The 12,264-nt window shown below is 46.4% G+C and overlaps 1 protein-coding gene across 8 annotated transcripts in view; it reads left to right on the top strand.

Moving 5' to 3' along the window:
• The first annotated feature begins 490 nt into the window (after positions 1-490).
• NAXD (NAD(P)HX dehydratase) overlaps positions 491-12,264 on the top strand; it is a 32,687-nt gene continuing 20,913 nt past the window's right edge. For 2 of the 8 annotated variants that reach the window (XM_042457484.1, XM_042457483.1), the window contains exons 1-2: positions 4,228-5,584; positions 9,978-10,349. In XM_042457484.1, coding sequence (XP_042313418.1) covers positions 4,960-5,584; positions 9,978-10,349 — 997 coding nt within the window. In that variant the 5' untranslated portion in view covers positions 4,228-4,959. The other 6 variants (XM_042457486.1, XM_042457485.1, XM_042457489.1 and 3 more) reach the window with 6 other exon arrangements.

The following is a 12,264-nucleotide window of genomic DNA, read 5'->3' as shown; positions in this document are numbered from 1 at the left end:
GGAGACCAGGTTGACCAGATATTCTCCTTTTCCAGGCTAGGTCCTCCATTTCAAGCCTCAGTCCAGGAGGAATTCCTAAACATCCTCCATCTTGAGCACGACCATGAAGCGTGACTTCCACTCTGGGCCCACAACAAACTTCCAACTTCCAGAATTCCATAGCCTTGAGCCAGGGCAGTTAAAGCGGTGCCAAAGTGGGTTATCTCTCCAATGTGGATGCAGCCCAAGAAAACCCCATGATAGGGTCTCCCTAAGTTGGGAATGACTTGAAGGCACACAACAACAACAATGGAGTGGTATAGGAGAGGGTCAGTTAGTGGGGTGAGACCATGGGTCCTTTTCTGAGAGGAAAGAACAAGGCAGCAACCTTCCACACAGAGGCAGCCGTGTTCCTCCATCAGCACCTATGTTTACATTCTGGACCGCCCCCTCTCCATTCGTCCCGCCCATATACATTAGGTGTCAATCAACTGAGGAAGAGGGCCAGGATTGGCTGCGTCAGGGAGAGTGGTGGAGGGGGCGGGTCCCTTCGGCCTAGGCTAGGGCTCTCGGACCCGGAAGGAACGCCGATGCCTTGTGCGGGAGGCTTGGCTGGGCGCTGGAGCCTGTTGCGGCGGCTGGGTAAGCGAGCGCGAGGCAGTGTGGCGCGCGCTTGGCCCAGGCAGGGCCCCGGCGGGGATGCTTCGGGGAAGGGGCGCATGCGCGGTGGTGGTGGCATTGGCCTCGGCGGCGCTTGTGCTCTGGCTGCAGCAGGATGGCCAAGGTACGGAAGCACCTGCTCATAGGCCAGGTCCATGGCTTCCCTCCAGACAGGGAAGAAGGGGAGGGGGCATACAGGCAGGGGGAGTCCTCCTAAAGAGGACACAGGCACTGCAAAATGGAGGACGTTCCAGGGAAGAAATGGAGGACACGAGCAAATTGGGAAAAAGAAAAGCTAGAAACACTCATAGAAATGTGCATTTGTTCTTCTTGGTCATGCTCCAAGTGGAGGACATTTTGGAGTTGGCAGGAGGCTGAAATGGAGGACAGGACCTGGAAAAGGAGGACCCCTGGTCAACCTTCCCTTAGGGGACCCTTAAAGGGAATCTTCTTCTTTGGGCTGTTTCCTTGCAGCCGACCTGCCTTTGCTTGCTGAAAGGATTGACTGATGCATTTAGGTGAGGATGGGTTTTCTATTCTATTGTTAGTTAAAAAGGCAGGGAAAAATGCACAACACAGTGCTACGCATATTTGTTATGTTGGGTGTAGTGGGCATTACCTGTACTTTATTTCCAGGGAAGTGTTTGTAGCACCCAGCTCAAGCAGATTCATATATAGCACCTGGTGTGTTATGCTGTAAATACCTATGTTATAAATACCATGTTATAAATGTTTCTCAGATATATCTATGTTTGTGCATGTGTGTGTTTCTCACATTGTCGTTGTGTGCCTTCACATGGTTACCTGCCTGCGGCGATCCAATCCTGGGGGTTTCTTAGCAAGGTTCTTCAGAGAGGGTCTGCCATTGCCATCCTCAGAGGCTGAGAGACTGTGACTGGCTTGTGGTCACTCAGTGAGTTTACATGGCTGAGCTGGGATTCGAATCCTGGTCTCCAGAGTTATAGTCCAGTGCTCAAACTGCTACACCACGCTGCTCTACATATTTATAATATGCCAGGTCTGTATAATATGCTACAGACAGTGCCTTAAAATAATGCCCACCATGTGGCTCTCACAATATGTGGGATATATATGTATGAAGAGTTAAGGATTTGTTATCTGTCGGAGCATGAAACAATACTCCAGTCTTTTCTCTGGAGGCCCTGAATCTATGCTCACCTCCAGATATGACAGACAGCCCTTGACCCACAGAACAAACCACCCACTCTCAATTCCAGGAAAGGTTTCCCAGGAAAGGCTTGACCCAAATATAAGTTGGCTTCAGTACACCATGATTAATGCTGGGCGTATCAGTGAACTGGGTCCATTAAACATTACTGCAAGTAATGAGCAGGCTATCTCTGGATGCAGTTCATGAAAGCCAATGCGGTGTAGTACTCTGAGTGTTGGACTACGACTCTGGAGATGAGGGTTCGATACCCTGCTCCGCCATGAAACCCAGCGGGTGCCCTTGTGCAGGTCACACTCTCTCAGCCTCCAGTGAAAGCAATGGCAAACCCCCTCTGAGCAAATCTTGCCAAGAAAACCCTGTGATAGGCTCACCTTAGGGGTCACCATAAGTTGGAAAGGACTTGAAGGCAAGTGGCATGACCTATTTCACAGATACAGAAAATTGGTTGATTTCTCCATGGGACCAATGACTCAGAGAGATGGTGGGGTCTCTTTCTCTGGGCTTCCTCCAAAAGAGGTTGGGCAGCTACTTACTGGGGAATGGGGATAGTGTAGTTGCAGGTCCTGCATTGAGGGAGGGGAGATTTGGACTCCACAGCCAAGTCTAACTTTATAGTTCTGTGATTCTATAATTCATGACTAATATATATATATATATATATATATATATATATATATATATATATATATATGGCCTAGAAAGCCCTCTGGCAGGAACTGCATAACAGCTCCCTTTCACTTGCTTACTGCTAACTGAATGCAAAATATTAGCAGTAGTCTTGAGCTGTAATAGACCTCTAAATTGCCTGCTGGAGAAGAGGGCAGCAACCAGGTTTGCTGTACAAAGTACATGTGGTTTAAAGGTGTTTTTGCTACAGTTGTGTAGCTGTTGTGGTTGCTGTTGAAAGCCGACTGGGAATTAGCAAATAGAAGAACACAAACAGTTTGCTTTGGGTGTGTATTTTGTGTACTTTGGGTGGAACAGAAATACTAGAGTGCTTTGGCAGTTTATTATGAGCCCATCCTCCTCATTATTATTACATGGGGGTGTTTTATTTTTGAATTCTCACGTAAAGCGGCAACGTGCTGTTTTTATTCTTGGTATAAATAAAAGGACATCCCCCTCCACTGCCATCTCATATTTTAAATTCAGCCCAGGCTGCATCTGCACTACAGAAATAGTGCAGTTCGACACCACTTTAACTGCCATGGTTCAGTGCTATGGAATTCTGAGATTTGTAGCCTTCTCTGTCAGAGAGCTTTGGTGCCACAACAAACTACAGTTCCCAGCATTCCACAGCACTCAGCCATGGCAGTTAAAGCAGTGTCAAACTGCATTATTTCTGTAGTGCAGATGAGGCCACAGTCATTGTAGCGGGAGATTTGAAACAGTGTTACTAAGAGTGTTGGTCCAAGGATTGGCACTGGTCCACAGAGACATCATTTGTCTGTTCCTGGCAAGTTTCTTGAAAAGAAAATAATTGTAGCCGTGGGTCCAAATTGCAGAGGAGGCAAGGAACGGTTGCCACCACTCACACACATCAGGTAGCTTGAGAGGCACTTTGTAAAGGTATTTATTTATTTACTTAATTTATATGCCGCCTTTCTGCCCAAAGGGACCCAAGGCGGCTGACATTTAAAAAGGTATCCTTTCCTTCTCTTGCTATGGGCAGCCAAAGCTTCACACGGTACAAGGCTTGCAAAGGTTTCTTTGTGTCCTTTGGGAAATGAAGGAAGAGATGTGACAGCTGAAAACGCTGACTGCTTTTAAAACAGCATTAAAGACGTATCTCCTTTGGCAGGCCTGGCCAGTCAATTTTAAAACTTGACTTTTTAATTGTAAATGTACTCTGAGTATATTTTAATGATTTTAAAGTGTTGCATTTTAACTGTGGGTTTATGTGTTTTTAGTTGTGTTTTGTATTTTAATATGTTGTGTTGGGGGCCAAGGGCAGGTGGAAAGCTCTTGTGCGAAAGAAGTAGTCGCGCATCAAGCTCTAATCTGCACTGCAGAAGCAATGCAGTTTGAAACCGCTTCAGCAGCCTTGGCTCTGTGCCATGGGATTCTGAGACTTGTGGTTTTGTATATCTAGCCTTCTCTGTCGGAGAGCTCTGGGGCCACAACAAACTACAAATCCCAGGCTTCCATGGCCATGGTGTCAAACTGCAGGGCTTTGCAGTGCTGAGTAGACCCATATCTAGCAGGGAAACACACAATTAAGGTCCAAAACACACTGAAGAAATAATAATCCAGTTCGAGACCGCTTTAACTGCCCTGGCTCAGTGCTAGGGATTCTTGGGAAGCGTAGTTTCTTGTGCCACCAGAGCGCTCTCAGTCAGAGAAGGCTAAATGTCTCACGAAACTACAGTTCCCAGAATTCCCTAGCATCGAGCCAGGGCAGTTAATGCAGTCTCAGACTGGGTTATTATTCCTGCGGTGTGACTCAGAGGCCCCTTTGCAGAAATGGTATTTCAGAGCAGTGCCCCCCTCCCCCAAACTGCGTGCGCGTTTAAGAAATGTTGGACTTCATCTCCCAGAAGCCTCAGCCACGTCGGCCAATAGCCAGGGATTGTGGGGGCTGGAGTGCCAAAATACCGTAAAGAGCACTGCGAGTGATCCCGAAACTCAGGCCTTCCAGTAGGTTTTTTGGACTTCGTCTCCCAGAAGGCTTAGCCACGTCGGCCAATAGCCAGGGATTGTGGGAGTTGGAGTCCAAAAGCCCTCCTGAAGAGCAGCAGGCCTTCTTCCTTGGCGGAGGGAGGGAGGGGGCGCGCGCGCCGCCTAGTGGCGGCCTCCGGGGCATGGCGCTTGAGCAGGGGCCTAGGCGACAAGGGGCGCCTGCCGTCGAGTGGCCGCCGCCTGAGGCGAGGGAGCGGCTGGAAGGGCTGCGGCTTCGGCTCCGCTGAGGCGCCCTTTGTGTGTCTGCCTTGGTCAAGAGCGAGAGGGCGGCGTGCGAGGGAGGGAGGGATGAGGCCTGGGCCGGGCGCCTCAGCGGAGGAGGCTCAGCCGCCGCTCCTCCAGAAGACGTAGCGGCCTCGGTGGCCCCGGCGCCCGCCCGCCCGCCCGCCATTCCGCCCCTGCTCCGTTCGAGGGCGGCGGGTGCCGGCCATTTTGCGTCCGCGGCCAGGATGCTCCCCAACACGCGGGGCTTCCTGTGGTCGGACCTGGAGACGCGGGCGCTGCTGGAGATCTGGGGGGAGTCCGGCGTCCAGAGCGCGCTGGACGGCAACTTCCGCAACAGCCATGTCTACCGGGAGGTGGCCTGCCGCCTGGCCGAGCTGGGCTTCGAGCGCACCCCGGAGCAGTGCCGCATCCGCATCAAGGGCCTCAAGCGCCAGTACTTCCAGGCCCGAGAGGGGCTCCAGAAGAACGGCGGCCTGGCCAGGAAGATCTGCAAGTACTACGACGAGATGGACCGCGTCCTCCGGGCCAGGCTCCCGGGCCTCGCCGCAGACAGCGCCGGCACCGCCGTCGCCGCGGGCCCCGGGGAGCAGGGCCTGAGCCCCGCCATCGCAGGGGGAGGAAGAGGAGGGGGGAGCGGGAGCCACCCGCATGGGGCCCTCATTCGCGGCGCTGAGGAGGAGGACGAGGAAGAGGACGACGAGGAGGAGGAAGGGGGCGAGGCGGAGTCCCCCCCTCCAAGGGACCCCTTCCACGGAGACCCCGCCGGGGAGTGCTCCTCCTACGCAGGGCACCACGGGGCCATCAAGGTGGAATGCCCGCCCTTCGCCATCCCGCTGCCCCCCGGAGAAGGTGGGTCTTCTTCTTCGGAAGGAAGGAAGGGCTGCGTGTGTTGGGGGGGCCCGCCTCAGAGCCCCCCACTAGCTCCTGATTTAATTGCAACCTCTTGACCCCCCTCCCTTCCCAAGCCCTAGAGGCCAAGCCTTGCAATCCCTGTGTTCAGTGGGACTCCCTCTGGACTAAACACACATGCTTTTGCATACTAAATAGGGTTTGCCTCCCAAAATAACACTCCGGTCTCAAGAGGTGCGCTTTTGCACCTACTAAACTTGCATGTTTTTGCACACTAAGGGAAGGGTTGCCCTCATAGGATCAAAGAGTTGGGAGAGGCCTCAAGGGCCCTGATCCAGTCCAACCCCATTCTGCCACGCAGGAACTCTCCATTAAAGCATCCCTTGTGACAGATGTCCATCCAGCCTCTGTTTGAAGACCTCCAAGGAAGGAGACCCCACTTCACTCCAAGGGAGTGTGTTCCACTGTCGAACAGCCCTGACTGTCAGGAAGTTCCTCCTAATGTTGAACTGGAATCTCTTGCATCCATTGCTCTGTGTTCTAGTCTCTGGAGCAGCAGAAAACAAGCTTGCTCCCTCCTCAATATGACATCCCTTCAAATATTTAAATAGGGCTATCATATCACCTCTTAACCTTCTCTTCTCCAGGCTAAACATCCCCAGCTCCCTAAGTCGTTCCTCAGAGGGCATGGTTTCCAGACCCTGCACCATTTTTGTCGCCCTCATTTGGACACATGGCTCCAGTTTCTCAGTGTCCTCCACAATACATAGACTCCTGACTAAACAGGAATGCTTTTGCACACTAAGGAGTTTATCACACTAGCAAGAAAAAGCCACAAATAACAAAAACACCCTCTTTTTTTAACCTGAGATGACACCCCTCTAGGAATCCCTAGGTCCTCCAGAGCAACTCTGTGGTCAATGCCCGACCGTCACTGGCCATAGAATGGCTCTGGAGGAGCTACAAAGGCCTAGTAGAGTGTTCTCTCTAGAAATCTTTAGGTCTTTCGGTGCAATTTTCGATTAAAGTTGACCATGGAGTTGCATTAGAGGACCTGATATTCCTAGAGAGAACATACTGATCAAAGCCACAAATATGGAGGGATGACTGTAATTTAAAACCAAAGAGCAGGGAGACCAAGGAACCGATTGGAAAGGAAACATGTTTAATTTTTTGCTGCAGCTGTTCCTGGTATGAAATATCACCCAAATTAACTGGGACCCCGACTCCAAAGTGAACCCAGCTTCCACAGTACTTTGAACAAAGAGAACCACAAATCACTTTTCATTGGTTACATTTGAATTAAACATTTACACCCCTGTATATTCATTGGGTGTCCTAGCAGACGTCTCCTATCCCTCGTGGGTGACACATCACACAATCTTTTATCTGTATGTTTTGTTTCACTGTCACCAAACTGACTCTTTCAGTACTTCCTTTTATTTGGGTTAGAAACTTAAGTTAGGACCCATTTCCAAATTGTTTACATTCTGAAACAGAGGATTTGATATGACCTGAATTCCATCATCCTGGCAACCTTTGCTCTCAGTACTATAATTTTTAACTTCTGAGCATAGTAAAATCCTCAGTTTTAACCAATGTACTTCACTTGCAATCCTTGTATTCAGGGGAACTCCCTCTGGACTAAACACATATGATTTTGCACACTAAGGGGGATTTGCCTCTCAAAATACACTCTGGACTAAAGAGGGGTGATTTGCACTAACCAAGCTGCACACTGAGGCAGATTTGACCTCCAGAATACACTAATGACTAAACATGTATACTTCTGCACTGACTAAACATGTATGCTTTTGCACACCAAGGAGGATTTGCCCTCCAAAAAACAAAGGTGTTCATTTGGGAGTTATGCATCTGAGGAAGTAGGCTGAAGCCTACCAAAGCTCATGCTACCAGGTGCTTTCTTCCATTTAGGGGTGAAACAGACAGTTCCTTTGCGCCACCATCTGATCAGCTTCAGAGCACAGTGTTTTCATGCCGCATGCTCTGAAGCTGCCTGGTAGCCGGCTTCCCACCATCCAGTTGCCCACATGTGGGCCGGCTTCTGGGTGCTCCAGCGGCATTTAGACACCATAGGAGTGCTGTAAAGCTACGGCAGGGCAGGAAAAATGGATTTTTGCTAGCACAAAAAGGCAGATTGGGGCTGCAGCGAGTGGTTGCTGCGGCCCCAATCTGGCTTTCTCAGGGGTGGCTTCATGCCACCCCTTTCCCCTTAGTCTCAAAGGTGCTGCAAGATCCCTTGGCATACTGATTTTCCTGATTGGCACAGCTAGGTATTTGTTAGTAGGACAGTTTATGGACAGTGTGTTTTTGTCGTCGCCTGCGTGTCACTACACATGTGCACCTGAGGGAGGAAATTGCAATGTTACTGCATTGACCTCTCTTTCCGCGCCCCTCCCCTTTGTTCCTGTCTAGACAAAGGAAGGCAGTCCCCACCATCACCACTGCTCACATTTCCAGTTGCACACAACTTTAAGTTGGGCAAATGGGAGGGGGGCACTTCTTCATCATCCCTTTGGAAATGTTCTGCTCTAAACTAGGCTCTTGTTAGCATTTATTTAATGCCTCTTAGTTCGATACTGCTAGATAGGCTTTATTTTTTTTAATGAATTCCCATTGCTTTATATTATAATTGCCCCAAGGAACATAACCAGGGAGCATCAGCTGCATGTTCAAGTGTTACACATTAGCAACAAGACTAAAAGCACTGTGACACTTGAGAGACATTCTCTTCATGTGCTCCAGCATTCTTTCATAGTACTGCTGCACAATTCAGAAGGCATTGTGCCATTCACACATCACACAATCAAGAGATCAGAGATTTACTGGGGTTCCCAGGCCAGACAAAGGGCCCTCAGCTCAACCTCTGATCCTTTCAGGAAAAACAAAATCTTGATTTGTCTCTTCATATCTTGCCAGATCACTTACACAAATAAATTTAAATGCATTTTATATAGAAGGAGCAATACAGTGTATGTACTGATCTCTTTACCATTTGTACATGTATATCTCTATTTTTAAAAAAGTTGCACGCACTCTTGAAGTTTTTTTTAAACTGTTCCTATCTCCTCATAAATCTGGTTTCAAAAGCTGACACCCCTAAGCCAATTGACTCACACTTAGAACGAAATTTTACATATAAATAATACCAAAGGAGAAACGTTTACAGTAGCACCCTTTGTTATGCAGATTAGAAGTAGGTGATTAAAACTGCAAATTAGATAATTATCTGCAATACTCCAACAAAACACTGTGAAAACTTAATTTAAATACTTAGATGATTTAATGCATGTATATTTTTAAAGTACCCTAGCTATGCAGTCTCCTGTGTGTGTTTATTCAGAGGTCAGTCCCACTGTGTGCAGTGGGGGGTTATACTCTAATAAATGGATTGCATCCTAATTAAAGAATCCTTTATCTGATTATTAATAATAAATAAATAATAAATTGTTTATTTGTTAACCACTTTTCCTACGATCAAAGCGGTGTACAATATCGTTAAAAACAAACATTAAGAACAATTAAATATCCACATCTAAATACATATTAAAAGAAGTGAATTGAAACAAGATTAAAAACATATTAAAAAACAAAAAAAACTATTAAACCATGAATTACTATTTATCAAGGGGGGGGGGGGGGGGGGAGATGGTCTCAGACGGAATTGGGAGGGTAGGCTTGTAGGAAGAGATGAGTCTTTAGGGCCTTCTTAAAGGCTGCCACCGTTCCACTGAGGCGAATCTCTTCCGGTAGGGCATTCCATAGAGAAGGTGCCACTGCTGTGAATGCCCTTTGTTGTGTGATCGCCAGTCTCACCTTAGGGTAGCTAAGTAAGGGTTTTCCTGTAGATCTGAGTGTGCGGGGGGGGGGGGGGGGGGGGGGAGGGGGGGGCATTCCCTCAAGTAACCCGGGCCCAAGCCATTTAGGGCTTTAAAGGTGATAACCAACACTTTGTACTGGGACAGGAAAACAATTGGCAGCACAACGTTGAGATTTTAAAATAGGTGTTTACATGTTCGGACCTCGCTGTCCCTGTAATTAGCCGGGCTGCTGCATTTGAATCACGAACCTGATACAAAGCTTTCAAGTCCTTGGAGAGATAATATAGGCACATTTTTCAATTCTTACTATTTTGTCCAATATAACAATACAAAAGTAGTGCCTGAAAAAACCTTAGCACATAAGCTGAGCAGGGTTACTATATGGTTTAAAGTAACAGATCATGTATTTTGAAATAACAGGCTTAAAATATACAAACTTGTTGCTAAATTGGAATTTCTATCAATGTAAAATTAGACATGTTTCACACTTAACATCCTTTAAGTATAGTTATTCAGAATGTGAAAAACTAACACATTTGCTTTTGTTTTAGGTTTTAAGCAAATTAATGCTCACACCAATGCACCACCCTTATTATCTCAGGCTAAAAGATCAAAAAAACGGCATGCAAATTTAACACTGGACAAAATGATGGAGAGATTTCTGCAACAAAGCATGGATACTGAAGAGAAGTTTTACACATATGAAGAGCAGCGACTTAAAACTGAGGAAAAACGACGTGAAGCTGAGCATGCTAGGGAGCTCCAGATGTTGCAGATGTTGGGACAGATGTTATCAGGAATTTCCTCTACGGTATCACAAAGGTCACAGTACGCACCAAGCAATCCTTCACAGAGATCAAATCACCGATCCTATGGAGATAACTTTAACTATAATTCTGTGACAACTTTATCTCCACCTATAGGTACTTGACTCTATTGCATAAACATTGTCTGCATCAGATAGTTATGATTTGTGTGCCCATTGGTCGTAAAATCCCCCAAAATCGGCAAAATTAATCTTGGGACGTTCTGGGTTTGCAAAATGAATGAACGCATTCAGCTGGGATTATAAAGGTTTTCTTGCACATAGGATTTGTTTTAAGGTTCTGTTGTTTTACAGAATTGCTGTGGGGTAGAGTGCAATGGCTTAAACATTTGCATGGCTCAGGTTTTTAAAACTATGTAGAGCAACCAGTTATAACTGTAGTGGATTAAAAGGGCCATTCTGTTTATTTTGATAATAAAAACCACATGGCTTGATGGTTAGTCTTTTGTTGTTGTTTTGGAATTAATAGTTTCTCTTAATAGTTTCTGCAGTAGAGCGCATCCATATGGGCAGTTACAAAGGATAGTTAAAATAGTGGTAAAATAATTTTAGAAGGTTTTCAAGGATTTTGCATATAATGTTCACATTTTTTTCCTTTTCTGTACATGGGATTTGCTGCTTTAGTAGCAATTAAAATAAATATTTTAGGTATTCTACTGATCATAAGCTCTGATCATTGCTTGCAGCATCTGCTGCCTAGTAAGTGAGAATTGGGCGACTTCCATGGTCTCTGTATCCCCTTCAAGGGACTTCATAGGGATTGAAAGGGTCATGAGCACATAATTCTAGGTTATTCATTTGTAACTGACCAACAGAATTTTGAGTCATGAGACATTTTTAATTTTGTTTCTGTTAAATCTTCAATTTCTCTGGTATGGAAGGAATGCAAGATTTCACAGAAATAAAATTTTGTAATTGTGGCTTGAGAATTGAACTCATTTTCTGGTTAATAAACTTACACTCGAGTGCAGTTAAAAATGTGGTCCTGAAGCTGTCTTTAGGTACCATAGCTTCCTTAGTTCATTTATATGATATTGCAGTACAGTAATCATAGTTTTTATCAGGAAGGCAGGGAATTCAGACTTTATAATGTCATAGACCCTTTACCATAAGAAACCAGTAGTTGTGGGACCTTAGTATGTCACAGAAGTGCCTGAATATATATTGAAAATAGTTTGGATGTGTGTTGTGCATGTGCAAGTGCTGTTTGGTCCATCTGTCTCCCTCACAAGGCTTGAAGCAGGTTTCACATTCCCACCCAGTTCCATATTGTTGTTGATGACAGTAGTATTGCATGTTATATATACTATATATACTTTATATACTTATTATCTTGCTATTCCGAATACAGTACAAATACCTGCTTCCATCTTTGCTCTGTTGCTGTTTTCAAGCTCAGGTGTAATAATTGTTTTGATCAGGGTGGAAAAGCAGCTTATACAGGTCTTTCTTAGGGGAGAGCAAAAATATGTGAAAATGTGGTGAAATGACCAATAGTGCGCCCCCAGCATGGAATACTGTATTGCAGTGGTTCCCAACCTTCCTAATGCCGTGGCCCTTTAATACAGTTCCTCATGTTGTGGTGACCACCAACCATAAGATTATTTTCATTGCTACATGCAAATATGTGTTTTCCAATGGTCTTAGGCAACCCCTGTGAAAGGGTCGTTCGACCCATAAAGGGGTCCCAACCCACAGGTTGGGAATCACTGCTGTATTGGGTAATTTGAACAAATACTTTTTTTCCCCAGTCCTCTAAACTGGAAGAGGGGGTGAAGGATGATGGTGGATGGTGTGGTCCTCCAGAGATCCTACAGGGGACGGGGGAGCAGTCTGCTTCCTCAACCTCTTGTAGTTACTGTCTCCTGATTGAGAAGCCAGTTTGTATGGTGTGTGTGTGTGTGTATTCTGTACTTTACAACCTAAACATGCCTATTAGTGAGTAAGTCCTAATCTGCACTGCAGAAATAATGCAGTTTTTCACCATTTTAAATGCTGTGGCTCCATCCTAT

Source organism: Sceloporus undulatus, chromosome 3 (genome assembly GCF_019175285.1).
Source record: "Sceloporus undulatus isolate JIND9_A2432 ecotype Alabama chromosome 3, SceUnd_v1.1, whole genome shotgun sequence".
Classification (NCBI taxonomy): domain Eukaryota; kingdom Metazoa; phylum Chordata; class Lepidosauria; order Squamata; family Phrynosomatidae; genus Sceloporus; species Sceloporus undulatus.
The sequence above is the reverse complement of the archived record's forward strand: the minus strand, read 5'-3'. Positions and strand labels throughout refer to the sequence as shown.